The sequence below is a fragment of the Pyrgilauda ruficollis genome, unplaced genomic scaffold (assembly GCF_017590135.1).
Source record: "Pyrgilauda ruficollis isolate IOZ18807 unplaced genomic scaffold, ASM1759013v1 scaffold74, whole genome shotgun sequence".
Classification (NCBI taxonomy): Eukaryota; Metazoa; Chordata; class Aves; order Passeriformes; family Passeridae; genus Pyrgilauda; species Pyrgilauda ruficollis.
Window position 1 is genome coordinate 2,184,451 of NW_024529266.1, and position 24,972 is coordinate 2,209,422.

The 24,972-nt window shown below is 34.5% G+C and overlaps 1 protein-coding gene across 2 annotated transcripts in view; it reads right to left on the reverse strand.

The window, feature by feature from the left end:
* The window catches only part of FCHO2 (FCH and mu domain containing endocytic adaptor 2), an 83,685-nt gene that overhangs the window by 24,525 nt on the left and 34,188 nt on the right, over positions 1-24,972 (reverse strand). The window contains exons 9-17 of one of the 2 annotated variants that reach the window (XM_041486044.1): positions 19,094-19,138; positions 16,845-16,917; positions 13,823-13,847; positions 6,281-6,335; positions 3,637-3,815; positions 3,037-3,048; positions 2,602-2,626; positions 1,855-1,897; positions 820-914 (exon numbers count right to left, since the gene is read on the reverse strand). In XM_041486044.1, coding sequence (XP_041341978.1) covers positions 820-914; positions 1,855-1,897; positions 2,602-2,626; positions 3,037-3,048; positions 3,637-3,815; positions 6,281-6,335; positions 13,823-13,847; positions 16,845-16,917; positions 19,094-19,138 — 552 coding nt within the window. Of the gene's footprint in view, positions 1-819; positions 915-1,854; positions 1,898-2,601; positions 2,627-3,036; positions 3,052-3,636; positions 3,816-6,280; positions 6,336-13,822; positions 13,848-16,844; positions 16,918-19,093; positions 19,139-24,972 lie in introns of both variants that reach the window. The other variant, XM_041486043.1, reaches the window with a different exon arrangement.

Sequence of the window (24,972 nt, forward strand, 5' to 3'; positions counted from 1 at the left end):
GCGAACACACTTCCTTTCTCAGGTCTGTAGGAGGAGGAAACTGTCTACATTAAGAGAAAATTAAGATGTTGAAGTAAAGATATACAGTAAGTAGAGTGAAAAGAAGTATGGAACTTTTTTTTGCAAAGACCAGGTTTCAGGAAAGCTTGCCAGTGTCCTACCAACACTAATATCCTGCAACCCAAAATTCCCAAGCAACATGTGCTCTCTCCCTCCACCTCCCATATGCCCCACACCATCATTTTCCTTGCAATATCCCTGCTTTCAGGATCTCAGCTTAATTCATGTCTCAGTCCTGTCATCTTTGTCCGTCTCCCCTTGGATTATGCCTTCACAACTCCTAACAGAATCATGCCTTCCTACAGGAAATAAGTTCCTCACAACAAAGCTCTGCTCTTTGTACTACATAGCCAACTTTCCTGGAAAGAAGAAATCCATCCCTATTCATTGTGCAAGCTCAGCTTATCTCACAGTTGCTGCAACAACCTCCATTTTATCTCCCAGCCTTACTAGCTGAAAAAAGTTGCTTACATTCCAGATGGTGAGCAATTATCCAGTAAGTATGAGAAGGCAATAAAAAAAACACAGGAGCAAAACAGAATTTTCTTAAAGTGTCTAGCATTCCCTCTTCCTTCTTGCTGTCTAGCTTGAAAGCCTTATATGCTGCCTTCTCAGTTGTGTAATATTTGTAAGACAGTATACTGCTTTAAAAACTCCATAATTTATGCATAAAAGCACGTCCCCTTGCAATAACTGAGAAAACAACACCAGAACATCCAGAAATATGGCAAACACCATCTCTACCATCAAATATTTTACCTGAGGAAGATGAGGATGCCAAAGAAGCTGAAGAGGAAGATTCAAGAGAAGTGCTGAAGAGTGGATCCCATGCCAGGAAGTCACTGTTCCCCTTTCTGTATTAAGAGTTAAAATTGGAATAGAAATGAAAGATTTATGCATTCATAAAAATCACAAACTTCAGTAGTAGTTTCATAATATAATAATCACAGAACAGTTTGGCTTTGAAGGGATCTTTAAAAATTCTGTTCCAACCATGCTGACATCCACTAGACCAGGTTGTTTAAAGCCCCTTCCAGACTGGCCCAGAACATTTCCAGAGACGGGCCATCCAGAATTTCTCCAGGCGACCTATTTCCATGTCTCACTAGACCTCACAGTAAAAATTTTCCTCCACATATTTAATCTAAAACTACTCTGAGTTTAAAGCCACTCCTCCTAGTCCTATCACTACAAAACTCTTGTAAAAAGTCCCTCAATAATATGATAAAAACTTTTGACAAATTAGTCAATATTTGTCTTTGCATCTAAAAAGAAAAGAATTAGTCAAAAGTTGCAGGTCAAAGAACTGATTTACGCATAAGGAGACTGTCTTAGCCAACACTTTGGTGAAAATTTGTGAGTGGACATACTCCATAATGTCAGTTAAATAACTGTAATTTTTGAGACCTACATCTTCAAATTCATTTATTTCAGCACATATAAACATAAGCAATGTATGCAGATCAGTGTAAATTTGGGGTTTGCAAACTTAAACACTTTATCACGGAACACTCTTGGATAGAAACGATCTTATTTAAAAACTGTCTTATTTAAAAACATTGTGTAGCTATGTAATTATAAATACCAAATGAAATTGATCACAATAAATCAAATGTATTAGAATGGGTAAACAAATGAATGGAAATATCCATTGATACACTTAGGCTTACAATGCAATGGATGTACAACTTAAGATAGGATTCAGCTGCCATTTTCAATGCATTTCCAAGTTTAGAAAAATAAGAACAAATTCCTGCAAAATAGGATTTGATAGAATTTTACATTTGAACTTACTCAGTAGCTGGAGCAGAAAGTTTTGATTTTGTTGACTCTTCACCTAAGAAAAAGATACCACATTATCACTGAAACTGTGAAATGTAAAATAAAAATTTAATTTTAATTATAAAAAGATAGTTAATATTAATGTTGGCAGTTCAAAACAAATTACTATTAAAATGGAAAAAAGAAAATGTATAATTTCTGATAACTTAAGTTTAGATATTCCTGAACTATGAGAAGACTACATAGACCAGTGCACTTCATAAGGAAGTGTTGTTTGCTTGCAACTTCCTCCTTGAATTATACAATTTACATCAACACTGTTCTTCAGCAAATCTGGCCTGGCTTCCCATTGGCTAAAAAAAAAAAAAAAATCCAACCCTGAATAATAGAAGCTAATGCTCTATCCTGTATGTCAGTATTTTATATCATGAACATGGTGTGCTTTGCTGGTTTGTGGATCATACTAAACTTGAGCAGGTGGAAGGGTTTCAGGAACTTGCAGTGAAGTTTTTCCCAATGGGGCAACCCCTTTGGCATCTGGATGTGTTCCTCATAACTGTCAGATACAGGTTAATCTGGTCCCCACAACAGGTAACAGCCAAGTATATAGATAAGGAATAGTTATATAAAACTAACAAGAGAAACATTTTGTTCAATTTAAAATACAGATATTTAAGAAGTTTATGTCTCCAACAATTAAAAAAAATATTTGTTTTCATTCTATGTTAAAAAATAACAGACTAAAAGATTCAAACTTACTGGATGAATTTTGATTCATTTGTGCCTGAAACAGGGAAAAAAATAGGAATAAGTTCTTCTACTGTGAAATAAACCACTTAACAGTCCCAGACTTCTTATTTCCACTCAACTTCCTACGAGATATTTTGTTTTCAGTGCCAGGCAAAAACATCATGAGCTTGCGGAAGACCACGGAACATAAGCCTGGGTAGAGCAAGCAGTGCACATCTGCTATACCAGTTTGAAAATGTAGGAATAAATACTGAAGGGCTGACAAAGGGAGCAGCATTTTTAAATCTCTTTACTGTCTGGGACAGACAATTATACAGCCTATGTCTTTATCACACAGTAGAGATGAAACGACACATTTCTCATGTTTTCCCAACGAGTCCCCTCACACACTACACTTACTTAGTTTTAACTACAAATGCAAATAAAAAGCCATTCTCTACTTACAGGACTGTGCCTCTGCTTTCAAAATGTGGTGAGGGAAAAAAGAGAAAAATTATTATTTTAATATGTTATGTACACTATTTTCCTTAAAATCAGAACCAGTCTTGCTCTGATCTGAATACTGTACCAGCATACCCTAATATTATTTATCATCTGGTGGTATAAAGGATTATTCCATGAACTGGCAGGACACATCAATAAAGCTGCACTGCAAATGTTACATGTAGCCTCATTATACGATCTTTTCTAAAAGACTTGTATGTTATTGAAAATTAATTTTCAAATTATGTTAAAAGCTATGCTCAGCTAACCTAAGATGTAACTGAATGTCTTATGGTGGCAAGAGCACAAACACAAGAACTGAACACTCAAAAGTCTCAAAGAAAAATTTAAATATGAGAAAAGTACTCAATATTATATTGCAATATGAAAGTGCAATCTATATATATCTTGGAATATGAAATGTACCAAAAATTACCTAGTGCATAAGAAAAAAAGAATTACTGAACCTAGAATAAATTCTGAACATTTTAATATATGTTTACATTACAGTTTTTTAACTACTTTTCTACACATCAAAAATACAAGGAACAAAAGACTTACAGATATTGCTGGAGAAAGAGTGATGTTCCCTATGGATACTTTTAATTCATCCAAAGAAGGCATAGTGTATTGAGAACTGTTATTTGGCTGGACCGGTTTTATTTCCACATGGAACCTCCTGGGTTCATCATCTTCAGAGTCAGACTCACTGGATGAATAGAAATGGTTCTCTTTGGTATGTTTGTCTCAGTTAAGGTGGAAATACCTCAAAGCCATCTGCTTAATCTAGTCTACAGTTTTGATTCACAAAATGCTCATATTAAGTGACCTCTTTGTGCAGTTACATACATCCACAGTCCAAAATGCACAATTCAGAGTTAAAATTTAGGGGTTTATTTCATTTATCTTCAGAATGATGATTCTGTTCAGAAAAACATGATGTCATATAACTGAAGAATGGCAGTATCTGGCATATAACTGAATAACTGCATATTTGAAGGCATGAGATTAAATTTAAGATTCTAAAGCAGCAACACTTCTGCATGTAAAATTATAATTTGCAAGAGTCCAGCAGGGATTCTAACAGATGTATGAAAAATGTAGAAGTCTTTTAAATCAAATGAAGAAAAGCCTAGGTATTTTGATAAGCAGTGAAATGCCCATGTATATGAAATACCTGTCCCTAACATAAACAGTGAAGGAAAGAGTAGGAGCCACCATTACTTCCTCTTTTTACAGTGTGGCACTGAAAATTTTTTAAGAAAGGATGCCAGGTGTACAGAAGACTGCACAGTGAACTGAACAATGTGAGCTGCCTAAAGTACTGTCATCTTTGGATAAAAATAAATCACAATGACATCTCAGACCTCAGAATAAGGAAAATAAACAGCGCTTTATAAGCAAAGGAGCAGCACTGAAGAAAACCTCTGAAAGGCCCAAGGTAAGTCTTAAAACCTGCATTTGTTTTGACAAGAAAAACTTGAAAATTTCCCTCTACAGAAAAGTTTTGTACCACCTGGAAGAAGTGTACATATTCTCTAAGTAATTTCTGTTATTTTCACCTGAAAATATGACAGACATTTGCATTAAATTCCTTCAAACTATTCCCTAACAAAGTTTTAAACCTGACATTCCAAATCCCCTTCAGCTGAAAGGATCTGAAAATTGTGGTGAGGAAAAAGCCAAGTATCTTCATCTTACATCTCTCTTCCTTCAAAATAAAGCAGTTATAAAAAGTTTCAAAGAAAAGTAATTCTAATTCCATCAAAAGATTTCTTGTCTTGAATGTTATCACTGACCTTCAAGATTCATTTCCTACAAATAAGACAGTTCTTGTGAAGTGTTTCCCCAATACAGATTTAAATCAGACTTATTATGATTGACTGTCATAATAAAACAATGTCCTCCAACAAATTATCTCATGAGTTCCCATTAACAAAATCAATTTCTAGAGGCTAAGGGAGGAAAAGAGAAAGGGAGCTGATAAGTTCCTGAAGCTGGTCAAGATTTTCAGCAGCTGAAGTACTATCTCATGACAGATTGCAAATCATGGATTTTTTTCACTAAATGTATGCCTTTTCTTTTGTTTCACAACAAAAAAGAGATAATAAAAAACAGGATGTCCAAATGAATCATTCATCATAAGCACGAATGTTGTTCACTTCTCTCTCACTTTCAGAAAAACATGCAGAGCATGAAACAACACTCCTCTTAGAACTGGATAAAAGTCTGTCACTTTTATATAATTTTTTAAAATAGACGATTACACCAACTGCTTTATTGTTACAGGACTCTTACATGTGGGCATTAGAGGAATATTCTGCAAAGTTGATGAAAACAAAGAAGTTATGATGATGACCTGGCCACTGTAATGAGCTGTTAACTGCTTAAAAGTTTTTGTAATTTAAGGTAATGGTACAGCCTAAATTCACCTTTTATCTGAAGTACCCAGAAAATTCAGTGAATACATTTCCAAAAATTAGCTATCTTACCAACATACCAGGCTTGCTTAGATCTATGGTAACTATTCCCAGCTCTTAAGCAGAACTTTCCTCTGTGGCAGTAGGAAAAAAAGTGGACAAGAATTTTCCTCCAAAGTAACAGGGGAACAGCAGAGAAAAATCTTCAGCCTCAATAAAGCAACTCAGAACAAAATCTACTCTGTATATGCAAGCTACTAAAGCTTTCAATATGAAACTATTAAAAACACAGTAAAAGCTAAAAGCACCAATTGGAAACAGCATGTAGTGTAATGGACTTCATTAAGTAAAAGAAATTCTATTTCTACACTGCTCTAGTGCTACACTAGAAAAAAAAAAAAGTGAGGGCACAGGTATAGAAGAGATAACCATTCAATATGCTTTAAAAAGTTTGCAAACTTTATAAACTCTCTGAGAGCTTTTCATGGAGAGAGATCTGCATGGAATTTTGGATCTGCAATGGATCTGGCTATTTTTTTGCATTTCATTTTTACTGTCCTTTTTAAGTTCCCAAGAGATCTGATCTAGTCTAATCTTTTTATTTGCATACACACATCCAAGAAAAAATTTGGTTCATTTTACAAAAGCTATGAATGTAAGAATACAAGGTTGCAACATAGGCATAAATGTCATTCATCTTCCTTAACTCTTTAGTCAGTACTTCCTGTTTCCAAACAATTGCAGTAACATCAAATAACTTGGCACAATAATAGTAAAAAGGATATCTTGTGTTGCTTCTGGTTTAATGCTGTATCCTTCATCATCTACATCAGGAAAGTTCTAAAAACAACAACAAAAATTATGCTAAATAACTAAAAAAACATGTCATTATTACACCAGACTGAATTTTACATCACTGACAAACTGAAATTGCAACAACTCATGAAAGTGATTTTTATTCCACATTATTACAATTATCTGAAGTTATGATTTGTCATTCAGAAGTTGTGTGACAAGATATCTCAGCACAAAATGTAACAAAACAAGCTCTACATTTCCTGTGAAAACTGGCAAGTTTGAAATTCATCCGCTTTCACTAATCAATCACTAATTGTAATTACTAATTACTGATTAATTATTAATCAATTACTCTATCAAAAAGGACAGAAATCAACATTATTTTAGCTTTAGTATTGAGTTAAATTAGGCTATAATTCTCTTGGCCCCAGGAAAATTTCCCAATTTTTACTGCTTTCAGCTAAGACACAAGATGTTCTGATGGTGCAGAGGCAAAACCTTTCCTAAGTACTAGTCAATATTTAAGTATGCTAGCCAAAGCACTGCTTACAAATTCCACTTCCCCTAGCAAGGGTAGTGTGCCTGCACTGTCACTTCAAGAAAGAATATCCACATCACAGGCGCTCAAACTTTTATTCCCAAGTTTTCCTTTACACATCTCCAACACTATCCTGAATCTTCAAAGCCAATAAGCATCTGGGAAGTTAGGTTTTGTTTTTCTGTTCTTGCAGGCAATTAAACAGAAATTAAAAAGAATGATGTTAAAGTGACTTAGAATGCTCAGCTAAGCATACAGTTTCATTAAAATAACTTTGGGGCAGAGAGAAACAAGTTTCCAAAACAATCTAAAGTCTAAAAATGCACAAAACCTTCACATCATGTGTTACATATACAGGATAAACATGGATACGTAGATACTTTCTCCACTCAGAACCAAAAAAATCCACTCACAACTTTAAATGCACAGGCCCTGTATGTGAACTGCTTAACATATCAGTAAATTTATCACAAAAAACCACAACCAAGGTGTCTTCAAAATGCAGTGATTTCAGTAGTTACTAATATGCTATAAAAATTAGAATATGTATACATATAAAAGTAATTTATTCTAGTGTAACATCAGTATATTCTATCAGAAAGTAGGTACTGGGAAACAATTTGACCAACAGATATGTATACACAGTATGGCCAAAACATAATTTGTTAGAAGTCAAGAGATATAACAAAATGACTTATGCTACTGATTTCAAGTGGACAAGAAAGGAACCTCACAACTTCAGATAAAATTTGAAGCCAAGTTTAAAGAGAATATCTCTGAATGGCTTTGGAAGTACAGAACATAAACATTAAAATTATTCAAAAGTAGCTATCCTTCTGTATCTTTTACAGATATCTTAAATGGGATGTCTGATCATTCACTAAGAAATTATCTCCTCTGTGTAGCTCCCTAAATTTAGCACTTCTGAAAAAAACAGAGTTTACACACAGCGCAAACTTTCTGCTAATAAAAGTATAAGAAATACCATCTTGTACAGATGTAAGACATACCAAATTAAATACCACATCAAATTAAGGCCAAAAATCAACATCAGAGCCCTCAAAACTTAAAATACAGACAATATAGATCCAATTTCTTGAAATATTTGCAAGATCAAGACTTTACTGCTATTTGATTAATAAATAAATAAATAAATACAACAACAAAAAAGTAATAACAGTACAATCACACGGTCCAATACTTTAGCTCTACTTGCTCAAATCAGGATTCTTAGCTATGCTTGACCTCAAGCTGACCTTGTTTATATACCAAAAACCACTAATGAAACTTGACATCAAAGTAAACAGAACAAAAACATATAGCTACAGCGTAGTTTATTTTCTTGTAATACTACAAATTCTGAATTCTGAAATCAATTTAATTGTCACACCAGGTGATTTTCCATAGATCAGGGACATTCATGGTTAAGATGAATTGAAAATCAATAAAAATCTTTAAATATACAACATTTAATTTTTATACAACTGGGCCATATATGTACAGGATACTATTACTGGGCTGACACAGCATGCACAATGTAGCTGATTATATAAACAGTCAGGCAAAACTGACTATTTTGATATAAAATTATGAGAGAAGTTTGCAGAAGTTATTTTCATTGTACTATTTTTAATTTACTGAAAAATCTCTAGGATGAAGAAAGCACCAAAATCTTAAAATATTTAACTACCTTTCTTAATACTTTCATGACAATTATTTCTGATCTTGATAATATACTTGAATCATCTGTTCCTCAGAAACAGCCCTTCAGCATGCAGTCTGTTTTCACAACTTCATGTACATAACAGACATGAATACTGTACAGCTTAAGTTCTGAACAGTCTCCGAGAAGAAAATTCCTTCCTTCTTTTTCAGCTAGTCTATGTTATCATTTCTTTTCAAACCCTCTCTAGAAAACTTAATTTGTAATTTTTTCCTATATCTGAAATTTAAATACATAGATGTTTGAAATTTAAATAATTTCAAACATCTGACATGAAACAGCATATTCACACATAAATAATATAAATAATTTGCTTTGTATTTCCAGCCTTGTCAGTAATCCAGATTGATTGAACCCAGATTGAATGTGCCAATTTATGATCATTGTTAACACTTGCTTTAATTAACTAGATACTGAATTTATATTTTTATGTAAACCAACGTAAAAAATGGGTGGAGTAGATACTTGATATGCCTTTGGATAGACAAAGGAAGATTGTGTCACGCACAAGTAAAATGATACCTCACAATCTTACAAGTTGAGTAGTAATTTCAAAATACTGTTCTCAATATTTTGAATGGTTGAACTGATGAATGTGCTTTCTGAAATACCAACATTTCATTTGCAAATCTACATTTAATAACAGTGGTAGATAACACAGCAAACTGAGAGACACATATTCATGATTCTGATGTTAATGAAGGCATTTACATTTATTTGACTAATTTTTACTCCCTCTTCCACACTCCTACAATTACAGAACTATATATTATGTCATGAATAACAGTGTATCTTAAATATCAGGCGCACAACACAGATAAGACCTGATTTGCCTACCATGCTGATCAGAGGTTGAGACCACAACCTCAACCTCACAACCAATGTATAATTTTTGAACTTCAACACACAAGATTACGATCTTTGCAAACTTTGGCCTTTGAGAAAAGTTGTTATTAATATAATGGGGATGGAGGTCTGCTTTAGTCCCCTACACAAACACGTGTACTGCTCTTTGCAGTCAAAAACCTCCCAACAACTTCATTATGCATGTGACCTGAACTCTGCAAAGCAACTAGAAAGAAAGCAACTGCAAAAGCAACTGGAAGTGGTGGACTTCCAGGAAGCCTTTCTCAGGTTCTGTTAAGCAACTGAATATGTAGCTATAAAAGCCAGTTTTCCCCGTGTTTGCAGATGTAAGGCATTAATTGAGATCTTATATAGCTTTAAACATATGCCACAAACTTAGGTCAGGTACCTTTGTCTTTGCCATGGCATATTCTACAAGCTTTCTGGGGTTAATAAATTTTCAAAGAAATAAAACATAAGGCCTTGATAAGTAAAATAAAATTTCCTGTATAAGAAGGTTGAGAACCAAGCATTCTATTGACAAAACACATTTTTTAGCTTTGGTGAAAAATTTATTTCAGCTTCCTTGCTCTGTCCCATCTGTCATCTAAAAGTGATTGAAGAAGCCACACTATTACCATGTCATTAGCATCTCTGGGCCACATACAAAGGACAAGGGAGGACCATACGGAGCACTGTAGTCTAGCAACTTCATTTGGCCCTTCCTCTGCAACACTAGCGCTGCTAACAGGCTGGTCATCCGTCAAGAGCAAAGAACCTTCACTATGCCCCAGTTTGATTTCTTTATATTTTCTCTTCTGCTGGGATAGCTACAGTGGCTATGAGAGCTCTTATCAAGTTTTCCTGAGGGTATGCTTCAAGACGCAGTGCAGCTGAACAGCTCACTCTATTTTTTTCTGCCAGAACTCAACTGGCTTCCTGTAACCCAGATGAGGACTCAAAGTAAGCAGCTGAAGCTCATAGGCTGGAACAAGCGAACAAAAAGGCTCTCCATTTTTGACATATTTGAGATGTAAATTTGACTCTGGCATATACTCAGGTTAAGACAGAGGCATAATATCGGTCTCCTCTCCTTAGGGTGCCTATTAACCCAAAAGACACAGAAGAAGAGAGCAGACAGTTTCTCCTATTGTCAGAAACGCAGAAAGAAAGTAAAATGGGAATTCAAAGTGCCCCTGTCTTGTGCTATGATAGAGAGCCTTGTCCTCAATAGTAACTATCTGAAAAATGCCAGAACAAAATGCTGTAAAATGCAAATAAGGAAAAATACTTTAATTTCAATAAATATTAGATTACTCTTGTGTTCCACCTCTCAGAAACTGATGGTTCCAAATTCAACCAGTCCCCAACAATAAAAAAATGGTCTATAATTCTATATAACCGTGATTATGCTACATTCACATATGAAAATGCTAATGAAAAGTTTCAGATGCCTTGGTATGTGTTTGCATTTCAGTTTCCCATGAAAAAAGAACTTTCAGCATTATGTTCTGTACATCGGTGATTCCCTTCTTAATTACTTTTGAACTTACTGGACAATTTCAAATGGATTTGACAGAAAGAACAGAGAACTCAAAGATAATTACATTACTACAGTCTTCGTGAAAATAGGCAGTGAAGTAGAAAAAGGAGATCAGCAAGCATCCTAACCAAGGGAAGGGTTGCAATCCCAATTCAGATCTTACTGGACACAAGTGGAACCTTGCAAATGTTTCCCTGAAATAAAAGTTTCTTTTAGATCTCATATCTTCCTAGAGAACATCTATAGAGACATGGCAAACTCATGGGAAACAAGACATTTCAGCCTTTAGAAAAATGTTCTGAGGCAAAACCCCCATAGAGAGTCAGTCTTCAATTGCTATCTCTTTCCAATGCATACACTTTCTACTACAGACTTTCCATTTTTCTTAATTATCAAGCTTTAGCTTAATGGAAGTTATGCTATAGACTGACACATAAAAAACTCAGGAATTTTAAATGTCATGAGATTCTGTCACCTACATTTAAACAGACACTGCTTATTCAAGTGGTCAACTTTTTTAACAAATACCAGTTCTCAGTCCACAGCTGCCTACTAATGAGCCCACGAAAACCTCTAACAGCCATTACATAAAAATACTAAATTAATAAAACATTAATTCCATTTTCCAGTATATATAATCTGGATACTACAAAAGGATGAGCATAAGCATATCTGTCTCACCACATAAATTTGAGAGGATTTTGGGACAAAAGACATTTTTGACCCATCTCACCATTTTGTTTTTGGAAACAGAAATCTGATAGACTACGTTACACATTTTGCACTAGTGAGAAGACCATAATTATATTGTCTACATAGTATGTTCAAATATTCACAGTAGCACACAGAACTGGTAGATAATATACAGAAATCAGCTCTTGCTACATCCTTAACTTGAAAATTTGCAATATTTTTACCTTGGTGCTTATATATAATTGAAGACTAGTTATCACTCACATTCTTGTCACACAATTAAAATTCTTGACAAATAAACAAAAGCCACCTTTAAAAAAATGATCACAATCATATATATACCAGACAGGTTTTCTGTGAGTGATCAAAACTGAAAAAATAATAACTGGGACATCGTAAGTTGAATTTTCTGAGGTCTGTTCCTCAGGATTTCCCAGCAATCAAACCCAAATTAATATTGCTTTAATATTTTTTGTTTAATAATAGTATTCCAAGTTCAATTTCTTGAAACATATAATTTGTTGCAAATATCCATACCAAACAAATTCTCCTAGAGATGATAGAGGCTGTTTAAAGTATTTAGATTAGGTTTGAAAAATTAAACAGAAAGGAAACCCATAAGTAGAAGAAAAGAAAAATTAAATGCATTTGAAATGAGATCTTTCAGAAGAGGACTCCAGCCTTAGAACATAACAGCACTTTGGATTGCTTGTTTGTTAGGGGTGAAATGAAGCTCACATCATTTTTTCACAACAATTACAATAACTTCTGCTTTTAAAGCATTAAATCACTATACAGAATACTACTGTGGCTTGAAAAAAGCAAGCAGAAACCACAGACCAAATTTTAAGTTCCAAATGCAGTCATAAAATGTTGAGCAGGCAAAAAAAAAAACCAAACCAAACCACCAATATCAACAATTAACCTAGATGATCATATGGTGTGCCTCATGTAGCCATATAGAATGTCAAACCAATTTATACTTGAATTGTTTGAACTAATTGTTTTCAAAAAATGTGGAGACCAAAATAAGCAAAGAAAATAAACACTGCAACTCAAATCAAGTTGTGGTTCACTCCAATGACTCAACCTGTAGTGCCAAATTATTTTATATAATTAAATTGTAATTATAAGGAAACTTCTATTGTTACTGCCTTTTAAATGCACCCAAAGAAAGAAACTTGTTGTAAGTCAATATAAAATAACACAATATAAAATAACTGTCTTGGCAAGAATTACACATCTGTTCTTACACATACAGTTCTGTCATGTGGTAAAACTTTCTTCATTTAGAAGGACAGTTTTACTAGATGTTTCAAATCAAGTTTCTCAAAACAAATTTTAATGTTAGGTACTAAAACCTCCTAGTTACCAAATAAAAATAAGAAAATCCACAAAATAAAATTGTGTAATATAATTTGCACCTAAATGAATGAATGAAAAATAAATAAGTCTACAGAAAATCACTTAGATTACTCTGTAAATTTTTCCCAAACATAGCTACAGGGAGTTACAATCTTTGTCATATGTTAATTCAAGAGAACATAAATGTTTGCATAAAAAGAAAAAACTAAATTAAGGAAATAAAAATAATTAACATATTTAATTTGAAATGGTCACTTACCTGAATTGACTAAAAAAAATTGTAAGACATCTCACAGATCTAACTAACAGTAATGAAAACTAGACCATTAATAAAGTGCATTTAGAAATGCTGCATTTAAAGCCATATTTTAAATGGTGTGTTCCTACACTCTATTGCCAGTGGTAAAGCAGAACCAAGTCAATATTAGAAGGACTTCTCAAAAGAAACAGTAGTAAGCAGAGGAATATGACAACACAAAGTTGAGTCCACAATAAACTAAATCTTTTTCTTTCTTAGAATCTATTAGCCAAGGAATTCAAATTATTAGCTGAACAATAAAGTAACACATATTTGCAGTGAAAACACCTTGCTTAAAACCTAATATTGTTAGGAAAAAAAATGCATTACTGACACTTGTTTGTACATAGTGCTGAAGATCATGTACGGCACAAAATTAACACTTCGAGTATACTATGAAAATACGAAATCCTCTATCAGATAAATTGTGTATTGCAGGGACTGTATGTAAGTTAAGTTTCATCAGATTGTAGGGCTTGATAGTATAAGCATATGCATTTATTTTGGAAATAAGTCTACTTACAACTGAGTCTGCATCTGGACACTCCCTATAAAAAAAAAAAAAGAAAATTTACAATTATAGAAGGCATAACTTATTTCATTCACACAAAATTTCCTTCAGTACTTTAAATGAATTTAAAACAGTGTATTTGACCCTTCTGCCTCCCAGATTCTAGAAATTTTTACTTTAAATAATCCACATTTAACTGAATGAGATTTAAATAACACCTGACAGTTTAACACCTGCAGAAGAAAAACTCAGAAGAAATTATGAAAAAACAAACTCACATGTTACTGAAAAGAATTAATAACAAAAATATCAAGGAAAGTGAGGACTACCACACTGTGTTGTGGATGAATATACTTTAAGTTTCAAGTCTTCATGGTTGATGGGTGCGATAAGCAGAAGTCACCAATCCTAATGAAATAGTCTACCTGTAAGTGCAAAATGTTTTGGACAAAATCCAGTTCACAAAGAAATTAAGATTTTCTTCAGAGGAATTCAGAGCTTCCTCTTCTAGAGTTTCATTCTTAGTTTGTGTTTGTCAAGCACAGTTGCAGTTAAGTACCAGAAGATGCTGAACAAAATAACTGAGTACCGTCTTAAAAAGCACTTAAAAAAGTTGTCTGCGGGAAGGCAGTGGTTGCAACCACATATTCACAGGTGTTACACTTTTCCACTACAACTTGAATTTGAGTAGTAGTACGAAAAATAATGAATGACACTGATTTTCTCTCATGTCTTCAAAAAGCAGAAGCAATTACATTTACAGAATGTGGGAATACTTGAGTAGCATACAAGTCCTCTCTAATTTGCACGCTGACAAATCGTGATGGTGTAACTTAATAAAGAGTGTTTCTATATCATTAGTCTGAACATCCTACACATGCATGTACAGAAAAAAGCACGTGGCAAAAATAAAATATATTTTAATCTATAACATCTTCTCTGAAAAAAAAAGGGTTAAAAGCAAAAAATGTAGCTTTTACTACAGTGTGTTAAAAACAGGTGCAAAAAACTTGCTAACATGGAAGCATTAATACAAAATTCAGTAAAGCTTGTTAAGGAATTGACAATGAGATGAAGGACTCCATCTTCTCTGAAAGGCCTCACACAAAAGAAGACACATGTGATCAAACTTCTAGTTGCTTTACATCTTTCATAGCAATGGAGTTGTTCTGAAAGATATTTTACTGCTTGAAAAGACAAAGTATATCCTTCCCTTGAGAGATGTGGTTTCAAAAAGTCTGTATGCAAACAAGATAGTCAGAGGTACATAAACGGTGAGAAATGTGAAATATGAGGCAAATGAATGAATATATTTCAGCCCACAATGAAGATTTCCAAAATCAGTGAGCTAAGAGATCTCAAACAGAAATGGCAGATCTAGTATCACTCAGAGGAGTACTACCAGCATCTCTCAGGATCTATTCTATAGATGCAAGAAAAACACAGCAGTTTACAAACATTGGTGGGGTGGAGAATGAGGACATCAAGCTGCAGATGGAAGTACTTTTAAATCAGTAGATATACTAGATAATTCTTTTTAAATTAAAGAACTGGGTCATCCTTCCGCTATAAGATAATATTTGAGAAAATGGAGATCTTATAAGGGAATTTAAGGATTGTAGATAAAAACTGAAATAACCAAATCATGCAAAGCAGTGGTTAGAAGTGAAATTCCTGGCTACACTACAGCAATATGCAAGAGAATGCACCCTGTGTGGTATTTCCTTGAATTAAAACCATTACTAGACACACCAGTTCAGGCATCAACAGTTTAAAAACTGTCTTGACACACCAAAAAGCCTACTAACCGTGAGAGCTTTTCTAGATGTAGAAAGCTTGCCCTACACAAACTAAACAAGCTTACAGACTAATAAAACACAAGACCAAGGCAGGACTGGTCCTCTCTGTGCAGAGAAGCTTCTGATGACAGTTTCATCATTTCCAGTCCATAACAAGATCGTCAGCTGAAGATTAAATCAGACAAAATACAGACTAGCAATCTATATCTCTAAAGAGATCATAAAAGAAGTATTAGAATGTATTATGTAAACACATAATGAATCCTCTTTTATTTATTTGTGATGTTCTAGTTCATTTAGTAGTTATGGTTTAATGCAAGAATCTCTGTAAATGCCTATGGCACATTTTACACAGGAGATTGACATCATGCCATTACACATTTTTCTTTCAGATTTCAGAAGCAAGTCTCTTTCGTAGAGTGTGTGAATATAGAAACAAAATACTATTAGCACCTGCTGTTCTAAGGTCATGAATTTTTCAGCAGTATGTTAGAAAACTAAAACTGGTAAAATACTTTAAAAACTAATCTTAAAAAGGATGTATGCAGATATTGCCTCTGGGAATATTTCTATATTGTCAAATTCGTCAAATTGTAAGCTGTCTTCTTGAGAAAATAAGAAGACAGCTGACCACAAATACTACATACTAGACACTGTGACTAATTCACCTCAGAACTGTTATTCAAACACACTTTTTGCACAGATTAACCCCGGGGAGACTGAGTACATGCAAAGAATATGGCATAGGGTATATTTGGGACATCAGTCCTGATCTGGAATGATGGTGTTTCAGAAGTGAGTATGCTCATGACATACTGCATTTTTCTGTCCTTTCACAGTATATGTAGAAGTTCTTCTAACAGAAGAATACCTGAAGCTTCAATTCTGCAAACATAGCCATCCAGTACTTTTACCACGCACAGACATATGTTATTAGGATTAATGTGGACTACATTATCTACAATGTTGACAGGTAGAAGAATGGAAAACTACTTACCTATGCACAGGAAAGAATGAAACATGAGTTGACTACTATGAATACACTTGTTATTTGTTATTTATGTTAACATCCTTGGTCACAAAAATTGTAAATAACTGTGATGTTTCTGTATTCATTGTGTTCCTTTAAACTGCTGTTATAAGTTTATAACCTTTTTTTTTTTAATACTGCATACTTTTTATCCCCATTACTAGCTTTCATACAAAACAAGGCTTCAGGGTGGAAATATACTTACACAGATTCAGTATCTTTTTCTTTTTTCATTATTCCTGATAAACCAAAAGGCTTCCTTTTCCGTGGTTTTATTCCTATAGAACAAACACTTTTCATTCATACATCAAAGAGATAAATGCATATTTAGCAATGTCAAACACAGATGCATATGAACCCAATGTTTTAAATGCTGCCACAACTATGCAGTGGAGACATATGGAGCCAAACTAAGGGAACATTATTCCAATTTGCCTTAAGTGAAACATCAATTAAAAAAAAATCAAAATAGGGTTCAACACATTAGTAATAAAATTCTTAAAAAACTGACTTGAATCTCCAAGTTGGGTATACAGACTCTGTTTTCTTTAATAGACAGTTTTGAGGAAGAGGACTCTGCTCACAAAAACCCAACAGGAGCTGTTGCTCCAGGCGATCCTGAATAGTCATGGATGAGAAACTGAACATTGCCTTCCCCACCTACTGCAGTTCAACACCCTGTCGTTATTTCTTCTGCCCTGTGTGTTCCCAGGAGCTTCAAGCTCCTGTCTTTCCTCAAAAGTAGGATCTCAGTCCTGTTAAAAATAAAAGTGTTTCCTGGCTTTCCAGCTGATGTGAGTTCATGATTTCTCAGTGCTGTATCCAGCTCCAAGACTGCTTCTCACAGCGTTTGGAATTACACTTCTCCCCTTTTGTTTCTTCCCTGCTTTTAGCACTGGATACATATAGCTACAGTACTGAAAAAAGTACTTTCATTGCTTTCATATTGCTTTCACTCCCACTTAATGGACTAAAACTAAAATACACTTAAATATTCCCTCAGACTTACTGCCACATCTGCTTCTTCACAATGTTTGCTGAGGCAAAGTAGACTGCCAAACAAAATGGCTAAGTGCAAGCATCTGATCCAACTAGCCTACAATTTGGTTTTGATGCATGATACTAGTGACAGCATGCTTTTGAGCAGAGTGGTAGAAATAATTTGGTTTCCAAAATTAAACCACTGTTAATTCAAGCACTTCATTATATTTACCTTTACAAAAATACATTAAACATCACATAAGGAACCTTTCTGCTCCTAGAAATTTTCAATAACTCCAAACTTCTCAAATCAGGTAGCTGTAGAGTCAGTAATATATACTGAGGCACATAATTTTCTCCAAGATTATTTTTAAATGTCTGGGCTTTGTTTTTCCTCTATGTCTTACGCAGACAAAAATAATGGCAAATGGAGTATGAGAGTAATCTCTGAACATGGATCCTCTCTGCTTCAGTTACAAGAGATTTTAAGTCTCAGCCAAAATCTTGGCAACTTAAAAAAGTTTTTGGATGCTGTAAGTTATACTGCTGACTCCTCTGTCCCACAAGTAAAGACATAGCTTATGGACAGCAAGCAGTTCTTAACCACTTTAAACAATCCCCTAAGTAAAACAAGCTGCACCAACAAAGAAAGACTTTGCAACTAGAACACTATATTGGGCTTAGTTTAACTGACACAGTAACAATGGGAAGAGCCCATTGTTTTGACACTTGCAAATTAAGCTACAACACTGAATTCCTAACTGAATCAAATCCAAACCTCTGCAAAGACAAAGCACTAGCCAAAGTATACTTGTAAGAAACACTCAAATTATCTGACCTTAATGCATTAGTCTTATAGAGGTTTTATAGGCCTTGATGCCTAGAAAGGCTGATTTGGAACAGAGACTAGACAGAGCTAAATGTACAAAACAGGTATTTATTGAAAGGCCTTAAAAGAATACACCTTGGGCAGTACAAGAGTCTGGCCAGGGCTACACCCAGGATGTATCCAATATGGATCCCGGTCATGAGTTTTATACTTTTATAAGTTTTGGTTCATCCACACATTGGGTTCAGTTGTCCAATTACAGCTCCAGGTCATGAAGTCTAACTCCTTGGCTTGCCCCCTTCTCTTCACTGCTGTTTATGCTTTTTGGGTAATGGTTGTCCTTGATTCTCTACTTGGGAAGGGATACTTTTGTCTAACTACCCTGTGAAGAGAACCTACTAATAACTAATACAAAGTTTCAATGGTACATACCAGGCAGTAGAGACTCTGAAAAATATAAAAGCTAAAACCCAAGGCATCAGTCTTATTGTCATTGAAGTCTGTTTCTCAAAAGAAAAACTGCATTTTAGTCTAGTGGAACACTTAAAAGTTATACAGACTCACACACTGAGTACCCTTTGCTTCACAGTTCAGGTCCTAATCCACAGCATTCTTGTGTAAGTAACTATGCTACAGCAACTCACCTTCGGCTACACTGGATGTGTTACATTCTTCAAACTCAATAGGACCTTAAAGAAATGACAATGAGGATGAACATTAGGTCAAATTTAATCTTTTTAAATGACAAGTAATATTTCCTGAAAATATGAGATAAACTAATTACAAATGTTGGTAGTAACTGAATGGCACAATTACTCTGCCAATGGCCAAAGATACTCAAAATCACATATGTTTTCACTCCTTCAAACTGAAAAATTAAAATACTAGTCATCATCTAACTACAATTCAATTGCCTATATCTAATTAGTGTCCTCATTCAAAATTGCATTTATAATATAGCATCAGTGTAAGGCTTTCAATCTACCTTCTTTTAATGAACAAGAATGGTATAAGTAAAAATGAAAAAGGAAAAGCTATAGCCCTAATTTTGAAAGTCACACTTTTTCTAACCCTGCATTGCTAGTTCCAGTGTTTCCTCTCCACAGCCAATTGCCTACACAATTAGAAGTGGCACATAAAACCTTAAACACAGCAATAAATATTTTTTTTCCAAAAAAATCATTGAGACCCAATAGGACCAAAAAAAGAATACTAGCTAAGTTCTGGATCTAAAGAAATTCCTCACGTTACATTTGCCACAAATTAACAGTCAGTTGCCGTTGCAAATTGATGTCCTAAGCCTCATTTATTCCTATACATTCCTAAACCTAGAATTTATTTAATCTCACTAAAAGACATTTTAGGAAGCACGTGTACAGAAAACAGTGTGAGTTTCTGTAGGATCTTGTTCAGTGAATGATAGAATCATACCAGCACTTGTGGAAGTGCAATGAAAACAGAGGGAGAGCACATGCAGGCAGGCACCTTTTCTTCCAGCCCATGTTGCATTACCTTGTATCTGTATCCACAGAAGAAAAAATTTAGCATGCTATCACTGTGCCATAGCGGTTATTACTTACCTTTCTACAAACATTATGATAGCATGCACACAAGTTTATGTACAGATACATTACAGATAAGGCAGAGGGGAAAAAATACTTCTAATGACTTCTATTTTTTTAAAATTATGATGCTCAAAGTATTAATTTATATTTACTGTAATTAAGACTGAGTTTGCAAAATTTTCCCAATCAGTAAAAATAAACTTAAATGTCTGTAAAACAACAGGATCAGAATTTTGGACTAGAACCCACCAATATCTCACTTATCATAAGGTAATTTTTTGGCCTCCAAATGACGCTCTTGAAAGCAGAATATTAAGACAAATCTCAAATAGCAGTCTTAACAGACCTTTAAATTTCAATTAGTAAATGACTTCAAATGCAAGTCTAATTATTCAATTCAGAAACTCATCCCTAAAGCAAAAGAAAGAACACTGTAAACACCGAGACTTAAATATATTTTCAGAGGAATAAAATACTCAGGCTTTTTCAGAATTCCACCATTTCTTTACCCTTTCTACTAAGAGTGATCCCCTTAATTTTAAAACTTTTACACCAATGATTAAAAGAAATAATGAAGGCTCAAATACAGCTTATCCATATTTCAGATCAGTATCTTAACTTCCACTTCTAAAATATGCAGAAAGGAAATATTTTCTTCAACAAGACATCCAAGTGCATCTGTTTTTTTCCATTATGCTTGGTTAAAACACTTGCCTTTAAAGGTGAGATTTTTGTGCCTTGTAAGAATTTATATTTGAAGACACATTCTTCCTTTACTACAGAAACACACAGATATCATGTGAACCAGTTACAATTCAAAAACCTATTTTGGTAGTAACTTACCTTTCCTGCTCAAATTTGTATAAGGCCCTTCTTCCTTTGGAATTTCAGAAATTCATTTCAGTGGCTGTCTCTAATTAGCTCAGTTGGTTAAGGCATGGTGCTATTAACATTGAGGTTGTGGGTTCAATCCCTATATGAGCTATTCACTTAAGAGTTGGACTTGATGATCCTTGTGGGTGCCTTCCAACTAAGAATATTCTGTGCATCCAGTTTGCCCTTTTGAACGGAGCAGAGTGAAATGTTTAACAGTTTTAAATTTTCTGACAAATTTTGTTCTGTAACTTCAGACCTCCCAACAGTTCTGCTCCCTATATGTCAGCCATAAAGAGTAGCATATTTTGCCTTGGGCATAGTATTTTTAATCGAAGTAACATTTCAGAAATAGACATTTCCTTTCTACTGTGGCACTTTATAGTGTACTAACTTAGAAAACAGGATAGCTGTGAGAAGCTTTCAATAGCCTGCATAACAGCTGGAATCTCCTGTGGAGAGATGTCTTTGAGTCCAAAGAGGTCATAATACTGCTGTCCAGCCAGAACTGTGTGTTGTCACCACACAGTCCTCTGCTAGAACCAGCTGCAGTCTCCTAGTCAGCCATAAGGCATTAGGCACACATATTGTTACAGGAGCATAGCATCAATAAGGAATTCAGACAGTTTCTTAAGAAGTTTTCCAGCACTGCCCACTGTCTGTGTAGAACATGGAAACAAAAGCAGCTGCATTACCACTGAAAAAAAAATCCCCCAAACTCTAAAAAAAAATCCCAACTCAGGAAGCTTTCTCCTCTGTGACACCATAATGCATATCTTTCTATTCCTTAATCAGAAGTCAAGAAGTCAGAAGTTGCTATAGTCAAGAACTACTGGTGGATTGGCATTAATGGAGATTGCCAGACATGTAATATACAAATGGAAGTCAAAACATGCAAACTTATGTCCTGGTAGCTCAATAACTTCTGTAACAACTACATGAAGTTTTTAAGGTGGACTCATTACCTCTAGGAGGCAGAAAGTTTTCATAACAGACTTGTGCCCAATGACTGTACTGTAGACAAAGGCTTAACACCAATAAGGACTTCAGCTCAAAATCTGTATGATTACAATGGCTAAAATTTTTGATGCAAGTAAACAGAGTCACTGTCCATTGCAACATTAAAAGAAAGAAAAGCAGTTGCTTCACATTTAAGAAGTAGTGTTGATGTTGGGGACTGAAGTCCAGGCCACATGATAGCCTAAGGCACTGAAAGAACCATCTAAATGGTGCCATACTGCAGTGCAGGTGATAATGCTGATAACACTGCTATTTGGCAGTACTGCAATCAAAGCACTAAAATTTCCTTTGCTCTTTTTCTCATAACAACACAATAATGTGAACTGAAAAGGAAGCCCATTCTCAAGCATTCATATGAACACAAAACCAAATTCTAAAACTACAGCAGTACTGTAAAAAAAAAAAAAAAAAAAAAAGACATTTCAAGACTTTTTTCAGAGTAAATAAAAAGTTATAGCTGAGATCTAGTCCAATCCTTGCAAAGGTCTCTGATTTAATGTTCTGCTGCAAGGAGACCACAACTTTCAAAAGTCTACTCTCCCTGCTGCTATATTAATCCATACTTTGGTAACACTGTCTTTAACACCTCAAATACCTCTATACAGACTTGCATGTATATATTGATACTGTAGACACACAGAATAGAAAAAAATGAATAAATACAGTACATAAATGAAGGTTAGACTTTGCAACAGAAAGAGACATGAGTATCTAGTGGGATTTCCATCACTTAAGTATATATACCTAGCTATCGGGATGCTAATGAGAAATAGTAGTATTCTACAAAGGAAGCAGACATTAAAACTCAGTAAGTTCCTCTAACTGTACACAGAAATTCCTAGCAAGCATCACTGCAAGCTGCACTGAATTTTTGAATGCTCACAGTATTCTACCAGTTAGGACAGAATAAGAAAGCAAATAGAGTATGCTTTCACAAACACATGGAGGCAGATAGCTGCTAATTGACAAGAGACTAAAGCAAATACACCAGGATTGTGCCAGTTCTTAGGTTCTTGAAAATAAAGCAGCTTTTGTTGGCTGGAACAGAAAAAAATAATTTGTATAAACATAATTTATACAATAATATAATACAGTGTAATTTTTTAGTTAATTTCGTAATTTATAAGAATTGACACTTACATAAATTAAGCACCAGTGAGTAAGAATGCATCTCAGAATACATCTCCTAGACTGTTCAATAACTACATGAAATGTTTCTCTTGTTACAAGTGGCGTGTGAGTATATGAGCTTTCATGCCCCTAAAGGTAGAGTATATAGCTAGCAAAAAGGAGATAATGCTCTTACTGACAGACAAATGAAGAAGATGTAATTGCACTGTACATTATCTTACAGAATCTCCTACATATTTAGCTCACATCTGTGGGAACAGTACTTTCAGAGTATATTCAAGGGAACTACAGAAACTATCTTTATTACCAGTATCTTATACCTGCTACTTGGGAAAAAACCAGACAAAACCTCTCCACAAAATCCTAGATACAGGTTTTCTAGCCGGTCTGTATAACTTTTACATAAAACCTCTCTGAGGGAGATCTAGGAGAATGTTTTGCTAATGTCAAAACAATAAAATAACTCCCACTTTCCTCAACTGAGAGGAAAAAAAAATATTTTACTGTTTGGATTCTTAAATAAACAAGTCAAATGCAAAAGTCAACCAATATTACTAGTAAGGAAAACATAATATTATGTCATACCCTGAAAAAGTGCCCCCAGTAAGTATATCAATGAACTGGAAAATCCCACAGAGCTAAAAAGTTAAACAAATCAAGAAGTCAACAAATCAAGTAAGAACTGCTTTACATTTGCATCTGCTTTTGAAAACTGTGTCCTTTTCATCTTAAGGGGGGCATGACAGAAAGTGACATTATACTGGTATTAACTTCACATAACTCTCAGCAACTAGAAACACTCAGACCCTCAGAATACCCCCTGAAAACTGCCTCTCTCCACAGCCTGAGGATTCAGTTTACACACATGCATGCACACATATAAACATTAATGTATCTGTTTCAGGCAAAATCTTTTAAAAATACCCCATAAATCTGTACCTGTAGATACAAATGCAGTAACAAACCATATTCTTGTTTTCAACAAAAACAAAAGTTTGTCTCTGAGTGTAAATCATGCATGAAAGGAGGACAATTTTTTAAACTGCACATGCTTCACATGCTGCTTCAAATGGCAAAGCTTTGCGTGCCTGGCTCAGTGCCAGTTGACAGCTCAGCTGGATATCAATGCACATTCTGACCCCCCTTGCAGCGTGTCACTTCTGAATTGTTTCCGCAGTAGAAAGTTTATTCAACCTCTCTCTCAAATTCAGTGGACCGACCATCATTCTGCTATTTAATCATCGCAGAACAGGTTATTTTTCTGACAGCACTAAAGCCAGACAGCAGTTCCTAATGAACAGCTTGATACAAGTGGAATTTCGACTGTTTTAGCCTCAATTAATTCTGCTGTCAAAACAAATGACTGCTTTTAGTGTTTGGATGTCAAGCTGCATCACAAAGGTCAATTTTGTATGTACACAAACATATAAGCAATCTTTTTCTTGCTATCATCTGATCCTGTGACATGTTTAGCAAAAAAATTCAAGCTTTCAAATTCAGAAGCCAGGAAGCTCAAATATATTACATCAACATCAGTGTTTCTAACACTAATTTCCCATTTTTATTGCTTGTCATAAATGAGAAATTATAAAACAGTAAGAATGTTTTTTTTTTTCCTAGAAAAGGACCTTTTATTCTACATTTAAAAAAAAAGAAGGAAAAAACCAAATAAAAGCATATCTTATTTGGAGGAATGCAGAGTAAAGATGAGCAGCTGTTTTCTTTGAGCTAAATTTCATATATGTGATAGAATTATCATGCTAGTACCGCACTCCTACAAGCAAATCTTAACTTATGGATTTGGTCAGCTCTTCTTTGCCAAAAAGAGAATAAGGGACAAAAAAATAAAACTGGCCTGCTAACAGGTCAGTCTAAGGGAAAACGCTGAAATAGTACTGGCAAAACACTATCCTTTAATCTAATTCAATACATAC